Source organism: Lissotriton vulgaris, chromosome 5 (genome assembly GCF_964263255.1).
Source record: "Lissotriton vulgaris chromosome 5, aLisVul1.2, whole genome shotgun sequence".
NCBI classification, from domain to species: domain Eukaryota; kingdom Metazoa; phylum Chordata; class Amphibia; order Caudata; family Salamandridae; genus Lissotriton; species Lissotriton vulgaris.
This window is the reverse complement of record NC_141693.1, coordinates 112,683,047-112,709,729: the sequence shown is the minus strand read 5'-3', so window position 1 is coordinate 112,709,729 and position 26,683 is coordinate 112,683,047. Positions and strand designations below refer to the sequence as shown.

The window sequence follows — 26,683 nt, the reverse complement described above, 5'->3', positions numbered from 1 at the left end:
GAACTTGCACGAAGACTGGACCCCTGCGGTCGACCCCGTCATTGTTCTTTCAAAATGTGTTCAGGCAGAGGGGCTGTGGGGGGGCTTTATGCTCACTGGGAACCAAAACCGGCCCTGGCAAAGTGCTCGGCCGGTACCCCACCTACCCCCCTCTCCCTCTCCCGGGGGTTGTGAGAGCCGCCAAGCTCATTGTCAGGGCCGGTTTTCGGCCAATTTTGTTACAGGGCCGATTTTGTAGCTATGCTGCAAAAACGGCCCTGTAACAAAAAGGCCCCCAGGGGCCTCAACCCCGGCCCCCACCCATGCGGCGCACCGGGGTATTGCCCGGTGCCCGCTACGGCCAGTCTGGCCCGGATGCCGACTCCACCGTCTCCTGAAGCTCGTGTGCTTCTGCTCTTAAGGAAGTCTGATCTGGCTGCTGCAATGCGGGCTCCCTCTTGTGGCTAGAAGAGAGTTAGCAGGGAATGTGGTACCATCCCTTGCCAAACAAGTGTGATAAAATACCAGAGGCATCCTCAGTAGGGGTGGGCGTAATCTGCGTAATCGCGTTAAGCGAATCTCCTCGAACCGGTAAAAAATCTCCGCGAACACGCAGAAATTCCGCGAACACGCGGAATTGCTTGTTCGCAATGCTTTTTTCCTGTTTGCAAATGGCAGTTTGCATGGCTCGGGTAGAAATATCTCGCGAACATGCATTTTGAGAACGCGAACAAGCAAAAAAATTTCGCGAAGTCGCGGAACGCAGAATTTTGGCTAATTTCGCGCTCTCCACGGAACGCAAAATTACCCAAATTCTGCACCATGAGCGGAACGGAATTTACCGCCCAGGCCTAATCCTCAGGGACTCGTTAAAATTACAAGCATCTCTTATGTTTGTTGAAGTGTAAACATCCAACTCAAGCAGCAAAGTGCATTTTTCAGAAGACTGCGCCAGGATGACCCCTTCAGTCCTCCACGGCGGACACGTGTGCAGCCGAAAGGACACCGGCTCCATTGTTGATGGTCAGGTTCTGAGATTTCTGTTTTTGTTTATAGTCCCAAGAAGGCACAGGGTAGAGAGAGCGACGGCCAGGACATTGACTGGAATGGACTTTGGTACAAATGAGATGAGCACGTAGAGGAAACTGAAATGCATGTAATTTTCTTCTACCCCGCCTTCATCAAGTCAAGCTCTCGGTGGTTGCTACAATTGTGAAGGAATATGGGGACAAAACATTGCCTAAAGATTTTTAGGCTTTTTAAGTACAACACCGATATGCCTATTGTGTTTTCCATCTCGCAGTTTTTGTACTCCATGTGGTGCACCCGCAGTGCCATTATAAAAAAAGAATCCATAGGTTATTCCCAGTTCAATACTATTTACTAGACACGTTATGCTATATACCACTCTCTCTACAATTATGATTAAATGTAAATCACTGTAGTGCAACCCTATCCCTTCTGCAAATTAATTATTGTTAGGGTGTAATATCTATAAAAAAAATGTAGTTGTTTGATTAGATATGGATACATTTTTAAAAACTCTATTAATCAGGTGTTTTTTTTAATTCGGAACAAAACAGTTCCCTGTTTACATGTACTTTTATTACTCCTCGCTGAGCACCTAAGGTAGAAAATATGTACTGTATGGTTATGGCATAACTCTGTTCAAGAAGGTTGAGTTGGCTTGGGGGAGTTAACTTAAGAATGCAGATATGAATGTATATTTATACTGTTTTTAATAACAAAAACATAGTCTTTTTTATATGATGTATTTATATTTCGGCTACAATGTATTGTTTTATTGTATGTGCTTTTATGGGCCTTGTGGCTTGACTGACTGACTGACAAAGGAGATAATAGACAGAGCGCTGAAACTTTTCAGACACTCACCCCCAGTCACAGATCTGGGTTGAATCCATCATCGTTCTTTAGCTCACTTCCATCTCAGTTCAGACACAGCTATATGCAAATTAGTTTTGACCCTGTGCCCCATGGGAACAGTCCAACCTAAACTGCCAAGCCACATCTTCACTGGACCTTAAACAAGCATCCTGGGACCAGTTTTGGCTAACAGCCCTCATCAGCCAGGCGAGCTTGAATCCAGTGGCAAAGTGAGCAAGGGACCCACATCTGGCCATACACTGCCAACTTAGGGCGAACAAAGCAAAACCAAAGGGGATGATGGACCGAGTGTTGAACATTGCAAGCACTCACCTCCAGTCAACTGATCTGTGTTTAATCCATCATCATTCTTTAGCTCACTCCGCCACCCCAGTTCAGACATGGCCATATGCAAATCAGTCTGACCCTGTGCCTCATGGGAACAGTCCAGCCCGAACTGCCAAGCCAGATCCTCCCTAGACCAGAAACAAGCATCCTGGGACCGGTTTCGGGCTCACAGCCCTCATCAGCCAGGCTAGCTAGAATCCATTGGCAAAGTGAGCAAGGGACCCACGTCTGGGCATTCCCTGCCAATTTAGGGTGAACAAAGCAAACACAAGGAGATGATAGACGGAGTGTTGAGCATTGCAAGCGCTCACACCCAGTCAACTGGTCTGGGTTGAATCCATCATCATTCTTTAGCTCACTCCGCCACCCCAGTTCAGACATGGCCATATGCAAATCAGTCTGACCCTGTGCCTCATGGGAACAGTCCAGCCCGAACTGCCAAGCCAGATCCTCCCTAGACCAGAAACAAGCATCCTGGGACCGGTTTCGGGCTCACAGCCCTCATCAGCCAGGCTAGCTAGAATCCATTGGCAAAGTGAGCAAGGGACCCACGTCTGGGCATTCCCTGCCAATTTAGGGTGAACAAAGCAAACACAAGGAGATGATAGACGGAGTGTTGAGCATTGCAAGCGCTCACCCCAGTCAACTGATCTGGGTTGAATCCATCATCATTCTGAGGTAATAGAAATTTTCAGGTAGCTAATGTGTCCCCCACTCGCACCCTATCCATGCACCCATGTTCCTTGTATGTCATGTAACTTCCTTCCCGTACATGCTAGAAAGACGCAGATGCATTTGCGTCAAACGTTAACATGTCAGTTATATAATTCTCCAAGAAAATCCCGTTAATTAGGCTTCTAGGCCTATGGTGCCAACGTCTTTACATGGTACACTTTTGAATCTCGCACACGTTTTCTCCATGTTTCCTGGCTCAGTCGAGCTAGGCCCTTAATTGAGGCCCCAAGTCTCTTCTGTCTCTGAAAGCTGTAGTTTAGGTATGCATCCCTGACCTCTGCCTTACTTCCTGTCCAGCGAAGCGGTGCCCGGCTCAGCCTGGCCTTCCTGCCAAAGACAGTATTTTGCCTACAGTTATCAGCTCAGTCTCCTCGAAAACACATTCCAGTCTAGTGAAATAGGTAAACATATTCCCGGCTGCAGAGCAAAGGGCCCGGCCTTCCTGTCCTCCTTGCAAGTGATTTACAGAACCCGTTACCATGGTAGGCCCATGGCCCCGTGCATTGCACCAAGACACGTATGCACGCACTAGCATCCAGTATTGAACGGCCTCTGCTCGAGAGACCTTTTACTCCAGATAATACATCCTCAAAACACAAGATACCAGATATGCTATAGGTACAGGTCGTTCTGACATCCCAGACACCAGTCTCCTCTACTAGAGTTAAAGTCAAGCCCCCAGTTCTCCCCAGTTACACGTCATACCTAGTTGCGCGCGCATCTAGGCCAAATGTTTCTGCTGACCCTGCAGGAATTCACTATGTATCCACCCACTTATGACACTTCTTGTGACGTTTCTCTGACATGTCAAGTGCACGCCCATGTGTACGCCTTCTTACACGCCCCCTGTTACGCATATGTGTTCTTATCTTTTACTTTTCACTAGTTACGCCTACTGTATTCATTTCAATTATACTGTTTTACTATATATAATGTGTGATGTTAATAAAACGTTGAATATCCCTTCCTGAACCTTAGTGGTGATGGAACACGATGTCCTGTTCCTCGAGGATCATAATTAAAGCCCGTATGACTCAGATACCACGGACTCTGCCTCTCATTTGATTGAGCTATCCTTATTGATATTTAATGTATGGAAAAATAGTCCGGTAAATTTATTTACCACAATTCTTTCGCTCAATTCGCCACTTTGGTACAAACATCCTTTATATGACTGTCCTTGTGAGATGTAAAGAAACGGCCATAGTAGATGGTTAGAGTTGAGTGGCGCCTGTAAGGTGTGCTAGACTCGAGCCCTCTGCCGCCTTGTAAGCTCAGATCGATAACACGCGTATGATTGAGTTGGATAATAACACCCTATTGAGGCACAAAGACATAAATAATCCAGTGTATGTGCAGAGGCCGATGTCAATGAACACGTTTATAAAGACTACACAGGGCTGATGCTGTAAAGGAAACACACCTCTGACTTTAGCGCCGCGGGGTCTCCGGACCCCTGCAATGACTGAATATGCTTTTCAAGCAATCTGACACATCCAGGAAATGAATCCGCGCGTGCAGGATGGAGTGTGGGGGTATCTCAAAGCGGCATCGGTCTGGGTGTCAGCTGAGCCCCCCTGGCGCCCCCCCTGGCGCTGGCGCACCCTGTGATCTCTCCGTGCACCTGACATTTGAAAAGGATTCCCCCTGAGATCTGAGGCCTGCTGGTGACGTCTGCACCGGAACACTCCACGCGCCGGGCTCCTCGGAGGGACCCTCGCGTGCTCTGGGGCCGGGGGGGGGGGGGGCGAGGCAAGAGGGGGGGGGGGAACAACAGAGATACGAACAAGATACGAATTCTCAAAATACTACGTGCTTAAAAACAGCAGGCGACATCAAGGTGATAACGATGCAATCACCAGGCCAGCCTGATTTCGCTCACTTTCATTATAAAACGCTGGATGAAAGACACTGAAAATAGCCCCTTTTACGTGTACTTCTATAAGATGACTGCATGTCATCGGGGACACAGTTCTGCCAGGCCCCAGTTTCCAAGATATATATATATCATAATTTTTGCGTTTTTTTTAGTCAGGTTTGTGTTGTCCATTATGGGGACGTACACTTCGCAACTTTATTTTATTTTAAGAGTTTTGTAAAGTTACAGCACTGCAATGTTTTTTTTATTTAACAAAAAGAAGTATATAATGTCGTTTGCCGAAGTGAGAACCCATTCTTTCTGCAACGGTCCATGAACGTACGACAGCTTATAGACTGCTGCTACCCAGTGAAGTCCTTAGGCCCTGCCCCAAGCCCACATTCACTGGCAACTACTAATAAATCACATGGGAGATGATGTTACATTACAAATGCTTTTCTACTTACAATATATACAAATTACATTAAATGTTATATAAAATTATACATACTTAAAAAATAAATATTGTGTAATGATAAAATATTTAAAACCCCTTTTTTAAGTTACAATAAATGTAACTGATTAAAAAAAGAAATAATTGTTTTTCTAAATATACACTTTTTATTTTTTGAAACGAAATAAGTAAATACAAAGATTTTACTTCAGTGGGCATTTTAATTTGAATAAATACAAAAATACTTGTTATCTTTGTAATATATTTAAATTAATTACATTTTTAATGAAAGTTAAGGCTAATGACACTAACATTTTTATTTGTTCTACATTTAACATAAACATGTAATATTAATTTACATTAATACTTAACGTAAAATATATATATATTTTTTTAAAGATTAATATCATTATAAAATGTTCCCTGTACTTTACCATAGGGGTATCGCCACTTGGGCAGCGGAGTTCTTACGGTAAAGCATAGGGAAAAACCTAAAAAAAAACTAGTAACATATTTTTAGGATACATATTTATGTAAATACATTTTATATATTTTGTAAGTATATATCCAAGATAAAAACAAGTGCTAACACACTACTAAAATATTTATGAATGTAATATTTAATTAATTTAAATGTATTAAATTCAATCAACCTGATTTTGTTCACTTTAAATTTCAAACAATCCCAATTAAGTTTAAATTGTGTTAGTTAAATTCATTTGTATTAATTGTATGCATCACCTTTTTAATTATAATACAATGTAAAATTAATGTTACATTAAAAAAGGGCATTACAATATTCTAAACTAACATAATTAATATGTTTTATAAGATAACGTTTTAACAATAAATTGCATTTATTTATATTTTTAAGTAGTTTAAATAATTTAACATTATTTCCTCTAGGGTTTCATTTTTAGTCCCTACGTCCTCTGTGTAATATGTGAGGGTGTTGCAGTACCAGTGGCTGGTCATGTGTTGTGCTGGATTTACAACATCTCTGAGCTGGACACTTACTACAGTTTTTGGTCGTTTTTGACTTCAGTAGCTTTGGAAGTGCAGTTTATGAGGAGCAATGGGCTTACTCTTTTGTGGTGACTTCATGTCCATCCATAAACCCCTCCGTAACCTTTGTTTAACCCCTCCTTGCTCCTCCCTAAACCCCACATGTTTTGCAATAAGTATGGCCCATCAGCGGCGGCTCCTCCGCTAAGGCGAAGGAGCGCCGTCTCACTGCTTTGCACTTGGTAGTCTGGTCTGCCCTGTTCCCATGATGCACTGGGCCAGGGACAGACTAATTTGCATGTAGCCAGGTTCTGAGCTGGGATGGTGCAGTGAGCTAAAAAACGGTGATGGATCAAGCCCTGATCTTTGGACTGGGTAAGAGTGGTCTGCTTAATTCAGACACTCTGTTCATCACCACCCCCTTTTCTGAATCGTCTCACTGCTTTGCAGCAGTGAAATAAAGGAAACATAAAATGATAATTCGAGGTTATTATCATGTTATGTTTTCCTGCTGTGGCAGGTTTGCGGGCGGATCGGAGCTGCTCCAATGACAGAGGAGCAGGGGCAGGAGTGGTGTGCCGACTCCAAGTGCGCATGAATGTTTGGCCGGGGCTCTTGGGCCGGCCAAACAGTCATGCGCACTTTGCATGTTCTCCACGCAGGCTGCATTACATCCTGCGTGGAGAACATGCCCAGGCTCCCATTCCTGGCTGAGTGCCGAACCACGGCACTCAGCCCAATCACAACATTGCACTCAAGCATTGTGATTGGCTCAGGGGAGCCCAGGTGCTTCATGTTCCGGCCTCAGGGGAGAGACGGTGGAGGAGAGACGCAGTATTCAGGTATGTTTTGATTTTCTTTTTTAAACCACCTTCTCCCCCTCCCACCCCTGATCCATGCTGGCCGCCCTTTGGCCCATTTTTTAACCACCCCTCCTGGTCCATCCCACATTTACGTCTAAGTAGTAAACGTACATGTGTGACTATCTCCCCATAGAATGACAGGGTAGGTGGAGATGGAGATTTACTCTTTTAATTTTGTGAATAGCATTTTTTAGCACTTTAGCAGTACTATTGTAGTTCTATTGATAGTACTTCAAAATACAGTTTGTGAATAGGGCCTTTCATGCATTCAAGCTGGGCTCAGGTTTTTTAACCTCTTCTGCCACCGTACATGGAAGCTTTCCCTTTATTTGTGAGAGAGGCAAAGTGGGGGCAATCGTTAAATCTCTTACTTGTGAGTTAAAACAGAATTTTACACATTAGCTCTTCTATCGCCTGCTGAACGGCAAATGCCCAGCACTTTTGTGCTTTGTACCTGATAAAGAAAAACAACAGAAAACAACCATATATTACCAGCACATTTTACTGCACAAAAAACATGTTGAGGCTCTAAACGCAGTTTAAAGACATTATTCCAAGTTAAACTGGTCTGTGTAATGAGTGGACTGACCCCTCTCTCATGGTAACAGGCTGCCCCGGACCTGCACCATGTACATCCTCTGACCAGAGGTTATAAAATAAAAGGGCGATTACTGCACATGGTCTTCAACCCATACCCAATAGTGTGTATGTGTTGGTTCTTTTAAGCAAAAGCGGCTAGGCCTCCCCGCGCAGGGTCCTGCCACAATCCGCTGAAACCATGCTACACTGGTGACGAGGGTGGCCCATATGAGCAACATTTGCCGCACCCTCGATTGAACTTGCCACCTCAAAGGTACTGTAACGAGTCACCTGACCCTCCCCCACAGTAGTTGGTTGCCCCGGAACCGCACCATGTACATCTTCTGGCCTGGCGTGGCCAAAGGCTATATATACTAAAAGGGCGATGGCTGCATGTGGTCTTCGACCCGCACCCAATCCAGTGTGCATGTGTTGGTTCTTTTATGCTGCAGCGACTAGGCCTCCCCATGCAGGATCCTGTCATGATCTGTTGGGGCCCGCTACACTGGTAATGAGGGTGGCCCATCTGTGAAACATTAGCCGCACCCTCGATTCAAAGTGCCACCTTCAGCGGTACCTGGAAAAAGTTGTCGCATCCCAGAACCTCGTGGTCTGTGCACCTGACTGGCGGCCTCCTCAATGGCATCCTGCACCCCTGTGCCGGTCTTGAACACCACTCTGTGGTCACCAGCAGGGGCGGCTCTAGGCTCATGGGGGCCCTGGGCAGGGAGCGTAGATAGGGGGCCCCGGAAGAGGGGGTCCGGGCGGGGCAGAGCGCGGAGGCCAGTGAAGAGGGAGTTCAAGGTGTTTGGAAGTGGAACAGAGCCGGAGGCCGCAAAATCCCTGCCAGGGGCCGCTACGCAAATATGTATCCATTCTCAGAGGATTATTATATTAAGGATATATATTGGCGTGGAGGCCCCTGGGGTTTGGTGGCCCTGTGCAGGTGCACAGCTTGCACATGCCTAAGGCCGCCCCTGTCACCAGCCTGTCTCCCGAAGGTGAGCCAAACGCCTCACAGCCGACAGAGCGTCCCTGCGCTGCTCCGCACTGGCCGGCGGCTGCTTATGTCCTGTTCTCAGTGGCTTCTGATCACCTGCCCACCTGGAACAGCGAGTCTCAGGCCTGGCCCCCTAGAGACTTGTAGTAAAGGCTGGGGAAAAACAAAGACCTATGGAACTCCTCCCACTGGCCCTCTGAGTTAGGAAACCTCCCCATACCAGCCACCCAAGTAAGAAACCTAGGGTTCACGATCGACAATGCCCTCTCCATGAAACAACAAGCCAACAAAGTCGTAGGCCTCTGTTTCACCATCATGAAGTGGCTGAGGAAAATCCTCTGGATGCTGCCCTCTGCGACCCAAAAGACCGTAGTCAACGCACTTATTACTTCTCGTCTTGACTACGGCAACATTCTTTAACTGGGTTCGAATCAGGCTGTAATCAGGCGGCTGCAACTTGTTCAAAATTCTGAAAACCGCCAGTTTATCGAAACACCTGAAGGACCTGCATTGGCTCAGGGTTGAAAACCGCATCAGGTTCAAAGCCCTGAGCTACATGTTCAGGATCGAAGCCGGTACGGCACCGAAATACCTGCAAGCACTGGCCCGTCCTTACATTCCTGGATGGAATTTGCACTCTCAAACTGCAGCAAATTTTGGGGTACCTAGGTTCAAACTGGCGAGAATGGGAGGGAGGTCCTTTTCATTCCTAGGGCCCACTCTCTGGAACGCACTCCCTCCTCACATTCGCAAGAAAGACAACTATGCCAGGTTCAGGAAAAGCATCAAGACCTGGCTTTTCGAGAAATAACTTGAATGATCAGCTCATCTCATACCTCCGTTCAGTGATATGTCTTGGCGCCGGGAAACCCTTTTTGGGGTAGCTGCGCACCATACAAGTGTAATAAATAAATAAATAAATAAATAAAGGCTGCATCGGCACCACAAGTGAGTACCATGCACACGGGGCATGTCACAGCCAATGCTGACTCCCATCAAAGCCTAACTTAAGGGAGAAAAGGAAAAGAAAGAAAGAAAGAAAGAAAAATACAACATGTGTATTTCTGAGTGAAATAAAGAGAGAAAAAGGACAAACAAGGAAAAGAAGGGTGAAAAAAAGTGATAAAAGGCTGGAGAAACCTCACAGCACAACCACACAGCTGCACCCATACCTAACAGTGAGACCCAATGCATAGAAGAGTGGGTACCAAGCAGCACAGTCATAGCTGATGAGGTTAACTGTGCTCACCCACCAAGACAACCACAGAGACCACCTGCTAAACAGCATGTGCTGGTCGGGCCCTACCACCAATCCTGCCACCAACTTGCCCCACTGGAAAACGTGGGTTGTGAGGTTAGAAAATTACTTCATTGCTACGCGCGAAATCGATGGAGCCATAGAGCGTGCTCCCCTACTCCACTATGCAGGCAAACTGATTTACAAACTGGCCAGGTCCAAAGATCTGTCTGCCTCGCGAGCCGCTGAAATGAACATCGCCATCACGCAACAACCAGAACAGAACCCCATAGTCAAGATAGAACGTGCTGGCACAGTACACTTGAGGGGAAAAGCGGGCAAGCCCAGGATGGCAACACCCTTTCAGCCTGGCCCTCGCTACAGGTACTGCAACCATGAGGAGCACGCCCTCGACGACTGCCCGATCCAAAGCCGGAGCTGCTCAAACTAGCAAGCTAAATCACTTGGCCAATGCATGCAGAAGAGGACCGAAAGGGAGAGCCACAAGGGGAAGGCAGACTACGTTCATAGCGATATGACAACTGTCCTTGGATGACTCAGAACCTCAAGGTGCTGCCAAGCCACCACAGCGCTATCGACACTGGCTAGAAGATTCATAGCTGTATGACCAGTAGGGAGCATTCCGCATCTTGTTTACAAGAATGCTGAAATGGCACAGGTGACCTCAACTCATGTGCATAGTCAAGATCGCAGAGTCCAGCATTAAAACCCTTATTGATACCGGCGCTTCAGTGAACTTGATGGTCATCCACCCACACCGGCACCTCCAGCCCAGACCGCCACTCACCCCAACAAACACTAACATCTTCACCTACGGGAGATAGTCCCCACTGCCACTGAAAGGACGAATGACATCAAGTGTGAAGTTTGAAGACCAAACAGTCACGACCACGCTCCACGTAGTCGACAAAGATGCTGACACCCTGGCCGGGAGCCACACAGCAGAGGACTTAGGACTCTTATCATTTGCACAGAATGTGAAAGCCTTCCAGATGGATGAGCTTCTGAGCTGATTTCCGAACTGTTCAAAGGAATAGGATGCTTGAAAGCCCCACTGATCAAGTAACATATCGACAAATCTGTCAAGCCAATAGCCTTCCACCACCAGCGTGTGCCTTTTCAACTTAGGCCATGAGTAAGAACTGGTGTGGATCCAGTTTTGAAAATACAATACTGTGTAGCCATCATAACTATCATAGGGTCATTCAGAAGGAAAGAGCTGCCTACTTTCCTAAATAGATCAGAAACAGCAGTAATCATGCTAAATATCTCTTCTCCCTGCTTAATGATCTTAAATCTTCAGGGCAACCCAAAGCTTCCCCTCTTTCCTCTATTCAGCAATGTGAGGTCCTTGCCACCTTATTTATCAAGAAGGTCAAGAACATCTACAGGACTTTCCCCCACATTGAGATCAGAACAGGCCCCGCACGTGGACCAGCAATACTCCTACACTCTCTGTCTTTCCGGCACTCTCTCAAGAAGTGATGCGCACGATCTGCAATAAACTTAAATCAGGATCCCCAGCAGATCCTCGCAAACCGGATCAATTTCATAAATTTTTACCTCAGCTTCTTTCTCCTTTCTGCAAACATATTAATGTATCTATGTCCTCTGAGGCAGTCCCCATGGCCTGGAAACATGCCAAGCTGGTCCCTTTACTTCAAAAACCGATGCTGGATGCCTCTAAACAGGAGAATTTTCACCCTATCTCTCTCCTCCCACTGGTATCTAAGATCACTGAAGCCTCTATCAATTCTATTCTTACTATGTTCATCGAAGACAACAATCTGTTAGACCCTTCCCAAAATGGCTTCCACCTACGACACAGCACTGAAACCGCCCTGAAACAGAAAATTTAAGGGGTTCGCTAGATGTCGGATGAACTTCCGCTTTGATCCTACTGGATCTAAGCACTGCATTTGACACAGTGTCCCACCGGATCCTGCTGCAGTGCTTGGAGGATATCGGCATCGGCCGCCCTGCTCTGGGCTGGTTCACCTCCTTTCTATCTGAAAGAACCTTTCAAGTGTCTGTCCCCCACTTCTGCTCCCAGGTGCATGCGGTCCACCAAGGGGTTCCTCAGGGCTTGGCTCTGAGCCCTACCCTATTTAACATCTACATTCAACCCTTAGCAGCAGTAACCAGGAGCAGAGGATTAACTTTCTTATCTATGCGGCTGACACACAGTTGGTGGAAGCACTATCAAAATATTCTGCACAGGATGTGCTCAAGTTTAAGGAAGATCTAACAACTATTGCAGACTGGATGCCAACTTAATGCCAACTGCCGCCAACTTAATGCCCGTAAATCTGAGATCATGTTGTTGGGTAAAAATACTAATTTGTGGAGCGAGCATTGATGGCCATCCACTCTGCCCCCCCCCCCACCCTCTGCTCCAAGCAGTCAGTCAAAAATCTGGGAGTATGGGTGGACTCCACTTTTACTTTTCAGGCTCAATCAAAAGCGCTAGCCGAGGTCTGCTTTGAGCTCCTACGTGGGCTTAAACCGTTGCTGGGATTCTTCGATCCCACCATCCGTCAGGTGATCATCCAGGCCACAATACTATCCAGGCTGGATTATGCTAGCTCCCTATACCTAGGGGCTAATAGAGAGGAGATACCTCACCTTCAAAGGGCACACAATGCTGTGGTCCAAACACTTCTCGACTTGCCGGGAACCTGTTCCACCACCAACTCTATCCGCACACTACATTGGCTCCCGGTGGAGAAACATATCCAGTTTAAAACTCTCTATATCACCCACCAAATTATGAATCTACAAAGCTCCGATATTCTGGCTAATCTCTTTACGCCCTACATACCCACCCGCCAGCTGTGCTCCAAGGGTCAGCACCCGGCAGTTGTTCCTCGGGTTAAGAGAGTACGGGCAGGAGGGCGTTATTTTCATGCTCTCGCTCTGAAGCTTTGGAACTCCCTCCCTGTGAGTATCAGAAGTATCCAAAACCATGCACTATTCTGTAAAGCCATAAAAAACTATCTTTTTCTGCATAATCGGTTTCTCTGTGCGTCACCCGGTCTGCGTATGACTGTTGCATTTTAGCTTTGGGACACAGACGTAGAACAGGAACTGGACAAGCTTCAGAGCCAAGGTGGGATTGAAAGAGTGTGCAGTTCCACACCCTGGGTGTCCCCCCATGAACGTGAGTGATGGCATCCTCATCTATTCCGTGACCGCTGAGGAATGCCAGAAACACCTGCGAGCAATGCTGAAGTGGCTGTGGGAGCATGGTGTCACACTTTACAAGGAGAAATGGTCTTTCTTTGAGAACTCTATCAAGTTTTTGGGGCACGTCTTCAACCAAAACGGAGTACAGGTTGACCCTTGGAAGTTGCAAGCCATCAAACAGGCCCCAATGCCAAGCACAGTATCTGAAGTATGGAGCTTCCTAGATATGGCCACCTATTTTGGCATATTTATCCCCAACCTAGAGTCCATTGCAGAGCACCTGAGGGCATTAACCAAGGTCGACACTCCTTGGAAATGTGGTCCCTCTAAGTAGATGCATTTCAGAAAGTGAAGGAAGACATACTCAACAAGACGGCGATGGCCTATTTTGACCCCAAGAGACAAACTGAACCCCTCGTTGATGCAAGCCTGGTGGGCATGGGAGAGGTGCTCACCCAGTAGGTACAGCCAGGTAGATGGGCACCACCGGGGCACAAGTCCTATAAAAAGAGTGGGGGGACTGACTAAGTAAGGCAATATGCAAATGACTTCATGACGTCGCGACATAGTGTTATAAAAGGAATAAAATAGTGCTATTTAAATTATTTGTGTAAATACTGGGACAGACCAAACCATCTGAGTCTTACAGTGTCTGCACTTATATACAGGGACAGAACAAAGGCAAAAGCATGGCTCTCTTAAGTACCTGCAAAGACATAGCAAGCTGTGTGCCTTTGTATCCCCTCTGTGGCATTTACATTTGTGTGAGGTTACAGGCCGCCTCCAGTCAAGATATTCAAACAAAAGGAGGCCCGATGGCCCCTTAACTTCGGCCCAGCTGGAGGTGAAAAAGGGCTCCCTCGCTGCATGAACGTTGCTGCTGGGAATGGAAAGCAGGCAACGTGCAGGTGCTGCTGAACGTTTCCTGGTGTCTGAAAATTACACCTGGACAAGTTCAGCATATTTCTGTGGGTCCCAACTCCTTAGCAGGGGGGGATGGCGGCCACCCTGTGAAAAGAGTGGGGGGGCACCGTGTACCAACGATTACCCCCAACTCGAGCCATGGGCACCACTTGCATTTGCCAGCAAAGCGCTCACACCGACGGAGGCACGATACTCCCAAATAGAAAGAGAGGCACTGGCCATCAAGTGGGCATGTGGGCACTTCCACCTCTAGCTCTGTGGAAAACCGTTCAGACTAGTCACTGAACATCCTCCACTCGTTCCTTTGTTCCGAGGTACAGCAGCACATCCCCCACCATGGATCGAACGCTGGGTCATCCAGTAGCAACACTACCACATGGAAGTGCCACACCTGCAAGGTGCCAAGAACACAGCAGACTTTCTCTCCCGTCATTCACCAGTCCCTACAAACAGCAGTGATGATAGCACATGGAAGAATATGAAAGCATGGTGTCCCAAGGAGCATGCCCGCGGGTGCTCAACCTCCAGGAGATCAGAGATGCCACCAAGTCAGACTCGGTACTGATGAAAGTGATGGATGCCTCGCAAAGTGGCACATAGTAGAACTTCCTACGAGATACCAATGGGTAGCATGCCCCAAGAAAGAACAACTTATACAGATGTTGGGAGTGTGCGATAAATTGAGCACCACGCCAAAAGGTCTCATACAGAGAGGTGCACATCTAGTGATTCCCAAGAGCTAGCAGCACCGAGTGAAGGCACTAGCCCATGGGGGCCATCAAGGGACAGTCCAAATGAAATCTTGCACTAGGGAGAAAATCTGGTTCCCCGGCCTCGAAAACACAATGGACAAGATAGGAATATGCCAGCCGAGGTCCATGCAGGTAAGAGCGGTGGGGCGGGTGGGGGTTGGGGGGATTTCGACATATGATGACGAGGGAAAATGTATTATTTATTTAATTTTCCCTAGTGGTCGTCTGTCGAATCGCTCCCCAACCTGGCCCCACCGTTCTTACCTGCACGGGCCGCGGCTGGAAGATGCTGCCCTTCATGCCAGCTCACCAGCCCCTAAGAAGTGCCAGCACCAATCATCACGGAGGCGGCTTGCACAACACAATGGTTCAAAATAAACCTTGACTTCGGGAGCTTCCCAGATGGAAGAGTTACAGTAGTGCTAGTTGACAGCTACTCGAAGTACCCCATCGTCGACATGTTGGATTCTATGGCATTTGCTAACATTGTCCCGGTACTGGAGCGAGCCTTCGTATTGATTCGCCTGCCAAAAGAAATAAAAAATGGATAGTTGGCTACCTTTCCAATGGTCAGAATTCAAAGAACTGCTTTAGAACTTGGAACTACGACACTGTCGCATTAAGCCTAAATGGCCGCAGGCCAAAGCGAAGCCAATCGCCTCCTGCCCACACTGAAAACGCCCTCAGGATTGCTGTGGTGGAAGGAACCAACCAGTTTACAGATGTTTTGAGGGAGTACAGAGGAACACCACACTGTACGACACAACGGCCTCCCTGAGCTTTGATGCTCAACAGACACAGACAGGATACTATCCCGGTCCATCCAGAGCAGGCACTATCCCCCTACGATCAAGTGGGCACTCAAGCCAGGCGCACTCAGAACAACATGCATGCAAGCCTGAAACATTACTATCATTTTATTTTTTCCTTTCTTTTGCTGCTTCAAGGCAGTGGGGCGACGTTCCTCTGCCTTAGTGGAGGAGCCGCCCCTGCTCCACTCTAATCCATTCGATCCTAATCCACCCCAATTCAATCTAATCCACTCCACTCTAATCCACTCCATCATAATAAACTCCAATCCACTCTAATCCACTCCACTGTAATTCACTCCACTCCAATCCACTTAACTCAAATCCACTCTAATCCACTCCACCCCAATCCATTCCACTCTAATCCATTCCAATCCACTCCACTCTAATCTACTCTAAATCAATCCACTCTAATTCACTTTCCTTAACTCTAAACCATTCCACTCTAAGCCACTCTAGTCCACTTCACTATAGTCCACTCCACTCTAATCCACTCCACTCGAATCCACCCCACTCGAATCCACCCCACTCGAATCCACTCCACTTTAATCCACTTCACTTTCTCCAATCCAATCCCCTCTAATCCACTCCACTCCCTCTAAAATACTCTGATCCACTCTATTCCGCTATTCCACTTCATTCCACTCTTATCCACTTCACTCTGATCCATGCTCAACACCACTCCATTCTGCACCAATTCACTCTAGCCACTCTACTATATGCCACTATACAACACTCCCTTATATGACACTCCACTCTGCTCTGACACTCTACTCTATGACACTCTGTACCACTCCACTTTATGACAGTCTATGCCATTTCACTCTAGGACACTCTACGCCACTCTACTCTATGACATTCCACACCACTAGCTTCTAGCCATGCTGAACAGAAGCCACACTGGTGTACAACATAGCTATAACACATTAGGTCTGTGGCTTTGCCAATGCTTGTTTTTCTGGAAGTCCTCAAACTTGCAGCCTCGATAGCGGGGGAGAGGGCGAAGCCAAGAAAGCTGAATAATCCGCCTTCTCTGGAACTGGGCATCCCCTCGGGAGTTGCAGCACCACAACCTCACAGTTCTAGAAAGCTGTCAGTGTTCATTTACAATGTGTTCATCAGCAGCGAATTGTGCACAATTATTTACCCTTCAAACTGAACAACCGAGGGCGAGAGCGCTCTGTGCAAGTTCTCTGCACTAATTCCTCTTCTTGGAACCACACGCAAGCCTGGCAAAAGGCTGATACAAGACGGACATCCCACCAAGAAGCGAGTGAATGAACGATTTAATAATGCAGAGCTCTCCACGGTGCCCAGGGGTACTCTGAGAAAAAGCAGCTAATCCGGAGCATTGTACGCCTGAAAATAAATACTGGTTGCACAGCAGGCACATTTAGTTGTGTCACAGATGAAGTGGTGCCCCCCACAATGCACTGCGCTTCTCTGGACAGTCACAGAGATCTCTATTGACCCAGGATTGGATTGGGGGATTGAAACATTCACAATGGTCCATACACTGCTGTGCGACCACTGAGGCATTGAGAGGGCTCGCGCAATGCTCGTCGGACCAGCCGAGTGAGCCGGACCACTACAAGGGGAGCTTTGGGGGCGGTGGGGAGGGGGTGGAAGTGTGAAGCATTTGCAGCTTTTGTTACTTAGGACCGATATTGCAGCATCGCTGCAAAACAGACCCCCACCCTCCCAGCCCCCCGGGGAAACGCCTGACACCCAGTCCGGCCCTGTACATATCATGTCCTAAATAGCTTCCCGATAGGAGGATATTTTCTATTATTTTCATCAATGGGGCGGTAACTTTGTTACCGGTATTTAGGATATGATTTTTTTTCTTCTTCTCTCTCTCTCTCTCTCTCTCTCTCGGGGAGTCCCAAACAGGCATCTACTCTACTATCTTCCTGGGGTATCCAAAGATATTGGAGTAGATTCCTCACTCGTTTATTGTGGCATGCTTCATCATCAGCACCTATCCACACCCTGGTAGGGTGGAACCACCAGGGCGGACTCAACTACACTCCATCAGTGGATAATACCCTAATTCGGGGTTGTTCTGACGTTTTGGCAGCGATCTGAGCAGCAAAAAACCCATAGGTACACGGGCGGTGCAAATACCTTGACCAACACTGCTTTGTCACATTTGACACAAGTGTTACTACAGAAAGGCACCTGGTACCAGATAGGCATGATGTAAGAACAAGCCCAGATTTGGGTTTTATCCACTGACAGAGTATAGTCTCAGGTGAGAGCCTTTGGCCTCATGTTTGCACATAGAATGAATGTGTAAGGCCTCATATACATTTAGACTCATTGCGTGGGACAAAGCATGATGTCACCCAACAAATCAAGGTTAATTGAGCAGTAGAATCTCAGCCGTAATCTTGTACCATATCTTTTTAACCATACCCTCAGAACCCTACTAATAAAGAGGGTATACTGCAAGGTATTTTTTAAATCCCTCACTAATACTTTCCTTTTGTATCCCTGCATTGTCCAGTTTTGTTTTATCTCAAAACTTCTAAGAAACTATTTTTTGGTTGAGTCCCCCCGGGTGGTACCACCCTACCAGGGTGTGGATAGGTGCCGATGATGAAGCATGTCACGATAAGTGAGTGAGACGTCTACTCCAATATCTTTGGGTACCCTGGGAAGATAGGAGAATAGTGGCCTGTTTGGGACTCCCCGTCCCTCCACCTCTATCTCGTTGCTTTTATGTGAGCAAGTGTTTATCTTCGCGAAAAGCAACTGGACAGGTAATCTCCCACTCTCTGGTAGTGAGACAAGTAATATTCTTTATGTGAGGATATTGTATAGTCACAAGTAATGTATAACATGCATCACATGAAAATAATGCAGAAATATATCTATCTATAAATATACTAGAGTGATCCATTGCTGCTTACACGCTGTACCTAGCCCTGGTTCCTTAGGTTCATTAGGGTTGCTCGTGTTTCTCTAAAACTAAAACTCATTTTAATGGAGTCAGCAGCAGGCTTTAGTGAACAGTCGCAGAATGGCAGTGGGGACATGTCTTAGAAGACTGCGTCCCTCTTCCATCACTGGGGTCCATTCAATAGTCTGTACTGACTCCACTTGCCTTCCGATGGTCACCTCCTGCATAGTGACGCCGCTGGTGGCCTGTAGTGGCTGCGGTACATAGTGCTCGAGTACAGCAGCTGCCGATGAGAGGGAACTGCATAGAGCCGAAGAGGGAAGGCTTCCTGGCGTTCCGACAACCCGCTCATCCTCTCTCTGGCTCCAGGCAGCAGTCGGTACTAACTCCACGGTCTTTTGATGCTCCCTACTTGCTCCACATTTTTGTCAGGGGTGCGTGATGATTAGATCTCCAGAGATAGGGCACTCAGTGAGCATTGGGTGAATGCAGACTTGCCTGGGGTGGTCTGCAGTTCCTGATGAGGATAAGAGCTTCAGTTCCTCTCCTGGGTTCCCGGTCCATGCAGCAACCAGTAGGCGCTGCTCGTCTCATATGGCTGATGGCTATTGGTGTTGTCCAGGGCTTTAAGTGGGATAAAAAAAACTGGGGGGTCTATCAAAGGGGCATGACCTATGTAATCAGGGGCGTGGCTTAAAACTCGCAAACCAAAAATCTGTGCTTAGCATAGTGTGCTGCCCGACTTGTATTTTGCTGTTTGTGTCATTGCATCTCAATATGATATAACAAGTAACATCATACCTACAACAAGTCAGGACTACTGGCTTTGACAATGGTTGGTAGTTGCAAAAGTTAAATAAGCAGCAACTTTGGCCTGTCGATAATTTTGAGAAAGCTTCCACTTAAAGTCCTGGTGACGCCACAACAATGTTGCTGCACCTGAGTCTCAGAAAGAGAAGGGAAATCCAGAGACAAAATGACTCTCTTTAAAGGATTTCCCCTCCCCTACAACACTCACCTGGCATGACCTCATGCCGTCACTTCTCCACTAGTGAGAACTGAGCAGTGTCAGCAGCGTCAGCAGCGCACATGATGTGCCTGCAGTCTCTAAACGGGCTCTGTTTTGTGCCCTGGCACTTTTTCCCAGACTGCAGCAACAGCAGGCTGTCACTGCAGTCCGGGAAAAAAGTCAGTCTGCCTGTGCCAGGGCTCAAAACAGAGCCCGATAGAGACCCGTTTCAAGCCTCCCTTAAAAAAACTGCCGGTGCTCAGACCCAGAGAGACCCCGCCCACTTAAAGCCCTGGTGTTGTCCAAGGTTGTTTGGAAATGTCCTCAGTGGTACACTATGGGGGGAACCAGTGTAGCTGGAGTAGAGCAGCCACACTGGGTGGAACAGTGCTGTTAAGGGAGGCGGGCAGGATACTCAGTAGAAGAAGGACCTCCAGTTGATGTCTCCTCCGCTGGCTCCATGTTTGATCTTCTGAACACTGTCCCCAGAAACTCTTGCTGCAGACAGCATCATCAGGGAGCAGCTGTGGATGGACAGACTCATTGTGTAAGCGTAACTTTGTCTAGAAGAGGAAGAAATTAAGGATGTCCTTAACGGAGAGAGGGTATAAACACCTCCTTCTCCACTGTAGGTTCACGTGGCAGCCATTATTAGCAGCTTCGCTTTTTCGACAGCACTCCCACATGCCTGATACACGAGGTGAAAAACAAGCCTTGTAAGTCACATTTTTCTTGTTCAGGCAAAAGAGCAAGTCATCATCCCCATACAACATTTTTTAATTAATGTTTAATTTGAAGGGTCTAAAGCTCTCTTATCTTTCTCAATTAACATTTCCTCCTTCCTTTGTTTCATCTTTGATTGCTTCTTAATTGGGAAGTGATCCGCGGAAAGGAGTTCCACGCAGCCGCTCATTGAGCGCACCACCTAAAGTGTTCGATGTCTACCCTGTAGCAGTTCTTTAGCTCTTTGTTATAATACTTTTCTCCTTTGTGGTTTTTAATTCATCGCCCGTATCCTAGGCAACTGTAAGGAACTAACCACACAAAGCGGTTTTCTCCCTGTAGGATCACACAGTTTCTTGCAGCACAGGAAAACAATGGACTCAAATTTTCACTGTTCTTCCTCCCGCATTCAATCTTGAGACATGATTTTACACTGCGTCAGTGATTAATTTTCTTGATTTTACTTGAGTCTTCATAGAGCTTTCATCAAGTTGCTAAACAGTGAGAAAGACCTCTCTTGTGTCTGGATGCGCCCAACTGCCATTTGGGGGTTGGATAAAAATAATTTGTTGGCTAAAGATTAGGCCTGGGTGGTAAATTCCGTTCCGCTCGTAGAATTTGCGGAATTTAGGTAATTTCGTGTTCCGCGGAGAACGCAAAATTGCCCAAAATTCTGCATTCCGCGACTGCGCAAAAGTTTTTGCTTGTTTCCGTTCTCAAAATGCCTGTTTGCAAGATATTTTCCCCCGAGCATGCAAACAGCGATTGCGGACAGTAAAAAAGCATCGCGAACAAGCAATTCCGCGTGTTCTTGGAATTTCTGCGTGTTCGCAGAGATTTTTTACCGTTTCGCTGAGATTTGCGTAACGCGATTACGCAAATTCCACCCACCATTACTAAAGATAATGCTCATGTTAATGGGCCAAACAGGAGAGTAGGCTTCAAGTGGAGGGAGATAGATTACAGTTGGCCAACAGAGTAAGGCTAGGAGGGCTAAGACTCTGTAGTATCCTGTGTAAGACGTTATTTGTTGCACACAATCCGCTACTGATGCGCTCCTCTCTTCACTCTAAGTTCTGGGGTTCAGTGGCACCTCAGGAGACAATGACATACTGAAATGGTACGCACCAGTGGCCGACTACCAGTAAGATAATGAGACCCATGTTACTAATGCCTGAGAAAAAGATGTTAGAGATAAGTGCGTTTTGCCACACATTATAAGGATATTGCAAGTCAACAAGGAGTTCACAGCCCATATGGAGGAATGAGACTAAAGTCTGAGTTCCTTTATAAGGTTATGGAACTCCGAAGTGACTTGCAATATCCTTATTATGTGCTCCAGGAGGTACTTTATCCCATATACCACACAATACACTTTCACACAAACCACTTAAATACTGTGTGCAGTTCTTGCATAGGAAAGAGAGAGCACATTTGCAAACATGAAGAATACAAATTAAACCTCTGGAGCAAAATTAAACACATCAAAAACCTTTTAGATATTTGTTGCAAACAGATATTAGAAGAGTTCTGACGTCTTTTATTTATAACCGTCGACTTGGTGCATCACAAGCAGCCGATTAGAGACTGCTGTTTATACAGAGATTATAGAATCCCATGTCTTATAAATATATATTAGCTGTAGATGTTGTGCACAGAATATCTTCCAGTCTGCACTTTCCTCTGATTTCCACATCATTCTTTGCTGAAAGGAAAGCATTTTTCAGTGATTGTGTTTCATTTACCAAATCATGCATTGGACCTGCAGTCTGTGCCCGCTTCAGATGGAAGCTTCAGATCAGACACCTCTCTTCTAGGTAATGTTTGACTGATGCTTTCTATATGGATATTCTCTTCCCAATGTGCACATATTGTTCTAATGTACAGTGCTCCAATACCACTTGTATAAAAAGCACTCTAGAAAAGCACTGTAAATTAATAAAAAAAAAATAACGAAGTGGACTAAGACATATGAAAACGAAGAAATTGAAAAGGAAAGCTCAGGACAGAAACTGTGATATCCTTCCATAACTGCGATTGCACTGTGAATTCAAGGCGGGGCACGAAGGCAATTCACAAATGGTTTGAATAGAAAATTAATCAGTGGACACAGAATATAGGACAAGAGGGATTGTCACATGGAAGGCTAGGACTCTATCATTGTCAGAAAATCATAAATGGGTGACAAATTATAGAGAAGAATCAGGCTCAACCGCAGACAGAAAAATAATACATAATGGACCAAGCACAAAGAAGGACAGAACTCAACCACTGACAGAAAATCATATATGAGTGATCAATCACAGAGGATAGGACTTGCTCACTGGCTGAAAATCACCCATGAGTGACCAATCAGACAGAAGGGTCAGTCCCAACCATACACAGAATATAATACATGGGTAACCAATCACAGAGAAGGTTCCGGTGCTCCATCTACAACAGACTACATTCATTCCCAGTCACAGAATATATTCACTGCTTACCCTCTTAATAGAATTGTATACATGAACGACCAATCAAGAAGAAGGATCACCAGTTCCACTAATCAGAGGATTAACATGTGCTTACAGTGGGTGAAGATACCACCTTTTCTGTGAAATGGTACACCTATTCTTTGGCCGACTAAACTGCGCAGTAACAGTCCCAATCCTGTGGGATCAATATCTTTCACTAACTCTCAGTTGCATGATCATGGGCTTCAATTAGGGCTCACCAGAGCAGCAGAGAGTACCTTTGGTTTGCCATTGGTAGCCCTGCCTTTGCTGGTCTCAGTGGGCACGGGGCAGAGTTAGGAACAGAAAAGAAACAAGGAATTTAGGGTACAGTTTCATTTCAGCATTTTCCACTCCTCTGCAATTTCACCAACTCCAGAGCCCCAAATAGGAAGATATTGATGGTTTAGGAGTGTGGTGGGGAGTCAATCCTGTGATGTCATCAGGTTTGAAAGGATGTGCGATATCATTTCCCCTCCCCCTGGTATTTTGGAACATGCATTCATGTTTATAAAGGCCTTCCTTCAGCAACCAAAAGTCTTGTTGGACTTGGCGTATAGCAGAAAGCCAGGCAACCCAACAGATAACTCTCTGTTCAATGGTCAATCAAGTTACAACCGGAAGTAAGAGGGGCTCCAATGTGAATTTTCCGGAATCTGCTTGAGTCGCATTCTTTGCAACACACTTGATGGAGAGCGATGGCACTCTAAAATTGTAGGGGTGCACTATAATCATGGATAGTCCGCATCCACATATATTCCTGGGTTGTAATAAATTTGATTATTAGAATTGTGTTGTAATATGAAACATGTGTAAGTGAAGGAATAGAAACGTATTTCGGGTCATGGAGAAGAGAAATTAAATGGCATTTATATTGGAAACTGTAACCTTTAGTATACTGTATTTGCCTAACGAAAAGTTTATGTGTAATGTAACGCATTTTGATTTAAACGTGCACCATGATGAAGATTGCACGAAGAAATAATGAGTTATGCTTAACGTGTAATAATTGTAGATGTTTCCAAAGCAAAGCATTGTTAACATGAGTGCATAGTGGGGAACAACCTTTACAACAAAGGTTTTACAACGCGGTACTGTTACCACGCAACTTTTACAACGCAAGTCGTTACAACGACTTGCGCTGGGGGGCGCTCCAGGATAGTAAATAGTTTAATTTACTATCCAACTCCTTCCCTATTATCCACGGGGACTGGAGTTGGAATAGTAAATAAAAATATTTACTATCCAGCACCCCCCAACGCAAGTCGTTGTAACAACTTGCGTTGTAAAAGTTGCGTAGTAACGACACGCGTTGTAAAAGTACGTGTTGTAACGTCGTACATCCATGTATATTTTGATGTGAAAAGGTCTAAATGAAATGTTTATGTTGTGCTTGTGAAAGGCCTGTTCGTTTATTCTTATGTTGGCCAAATTGTGTAGGCCTGAAAATGTAATTTCCCTGGTAGGCTCTCGCATTTGGAGGTAGTCAGTGAATTTCATGTGTATGCAAGTATGTTCTGTTCTCACGTTTCAGTTGCAGGTAGAAGAAGCTGCCTTTGTTAGTTAGGACTAACGTCTTTTGTTTTAGGAGTTAGGCATGGAGGAGAAGCGATACTTTGTAAACAGAAGGTCGATAATTGGGAGCGGGTGTTCCTTCTCGCTGAGGAGGGCTGGGAACCAAAGTCAATGGACTACACTTTGAGAAGACGGTGGAACACTATCTAGGAGAGGTGTCCGTTAGCGTGTTTTACATCTTTGCATTTTGTATTAGGGAAAGTGCCCCCGAGGGAGGAGGGTCAGAAGGAGACAGGATGAGTTAGGAGAAGGGGTTAGGAGATCCATCTGGAAAGAGCATCTTAGACTGAGCTCTGTAGCTTTGGCTACTTGATTTACTCTGTGAATGCACTTCTTAGGTCTTCACGAGCTGACACCTTTAACGGACTTTGCCTGGGAAATGCTAAGTAGGGACCTTAGAGATAGAGTAGGGATAGTTTAATGCTTTTAAATTTTCAGCCACAGATGAAGTCTGATTTAAATATTGGAGCAGTTCTTGCTTGTGTTCTATTTTTAGAACTTTTTATCCTCTTCATGATGCATCGGATTAGACTCATTCATATGGATTTGTAATAGGGAGGTTACCATGTATTTTTACAACCTCCTCTTGAGGTGCTTGTATATTCAGTTGTTTTTGGCATTGTAATAAACCCTTAAACTGGAGTTCGGAGTCTGTGATCATTTGAGCAATAGTTATTATCGACTTTTAAATTGACTGAAATGAGTTGTCTCTCCCCTTTACACTTCTCAGCAGGTAATAAAGGCCCATCGGCCCAGAGTTCCTAGTTAATTTTGTTAGCGGAATCCCGACTGTAGCACACTTCTCATCGGCTGCTAAATGCCCTGCCACACAATACCCTCATCGGCTGCCAAGCGATCCCCTCGCAGTCCTTGAAACAGCAAAAATGCCTGCAGCCAACATGCTAAACAACGAATCACCCATCGACTGCCATACACCTGGTCAAACAAAATTGGTGGGGCTGCTGAAAGATGGGACGCTCGTACTAAACTGACTCCCCACAGCTTCCTTTACATCTGACCCAGTATTTTGAGACATGGGGGTAATGCCTCTGTCTGAACATTGTTTAGCAACCAACAGATTCCCAGATTCCTGGAGAGTCTCCACTATTCAGCCAAGCTTTAAAGAGGGCATGATATCTGAAAAGGAGGGGGGGAGAGAGAGAGAGAGAGAGAGAGAGACTGTCTGTTTTTTTTTAAACCCACTGTTCCATCAAAATGATGAGCCAGCCTCTATTTACCTCTTTGTGAAATGAGATGGCCTCAGTGAAGTTGCCAAGGAGGTAGTGTGTGTTTCCAAGGTTACCGTACGCGCGGCCTTGTGCTGCTCTGTCCCCCAGTTCCTTCACAAGAGACAAATTCTTCCTACAAGTTGGGTAAAAAATACAAATTTCAATATAAGCAGGCTCAGAGATTCAATGAGTCACAGTTGAAATCAATGTGTCATCCACATTTGTGTTGTTGCTGTGGAATTGTAAAGGAAGATATCGTTGGGAATACGCCATACAAAACAAAGAAAGGACACATTTCTGGTCACATGGCATGGCAAGCTTTAATCCCAGCCATTAGTACATTTTATGGGCCCAGAACCCACTCGGACTCTCCTTGGCTCAGACATGCCATTCATTACATGTGTAGAGTACGCTGAGTACCCTGGTAGAGGTGGACAAAACGGCAAATTATCAAAGAGAGCCGAACCAAGCTCTAAGCCAAATCACGAGTTGAGCCATCAACATATTTGGTATGCAAATCGAGCAACAAATATCCTGTAAAATATGATAAAGACCCCTGGGAATTCGGAAAAGCGCATCAATTTAACATACAAGGAAGTTTCTCTTTAGTATATTAGATTGTGTCTCTGCATTGATTTGTATTTCTAAGAAGTGGTAGTTTCTAACCATGTGTTTAGAAACATTAATGGCCCTCCCCCACCTTTCTTACAATGCCATTAGTGAACAAAGAGGCAGGTCGCTGGTGATGTGTACCAATATTCGATGCATACCCTCTGTTGTTGTTATACGTCGAGCATCAGTACTGCCTAATAATCAGATTTTGTGCAGCGCACATCTTGACCGGATGTGATGATTAAAGAAAAAAGTGCAGTGAAATAAGGCAATAGCCTAACATCACACAAGTTGGCCTTGGGAAGCTGGGATTATTTATCTATTTATTTATTTATTTATTCTATTTCTATAGCGCACTATCACCTAACAGGCATCTTGGCGCTCGTAACTCAGTCTGACCATCACAATGGGAGCTCCCTCTAACTCGGCCCCAGTTCTTAGGAATAAGCCATGTTTTTAGGTTCTTTCTGAACGGCAGGAGTTCACTGAGTTGTCTCAGTTCAA

General features: G+C 45.9%; 1 protein-coding gene across 2 annotated transcripts in view; it reads right to left on the bottom strand.

The window, feature by feature from the left end:
* The window catches only part of GPSM1 (G protein signaling modulator 1), a 727,733-nt gene that overhangs the window by 386,359 nt on the left and 314,691 nt on the right, over positions 1–26,683 (bottom strand). For both annotated transcript variants that reach the window (XM_086921016.1, XM_086921015.1), the window contains exon 5: positions 25,577–25,700. In XM_086921016.1, the coding sequence (XP_086777142.1) occupies positions 25,577–25,700 (124 nt within the window). The remainder of the gene's footprint in view (positions 1–25,576; positions 25,701–26,683) is intronic.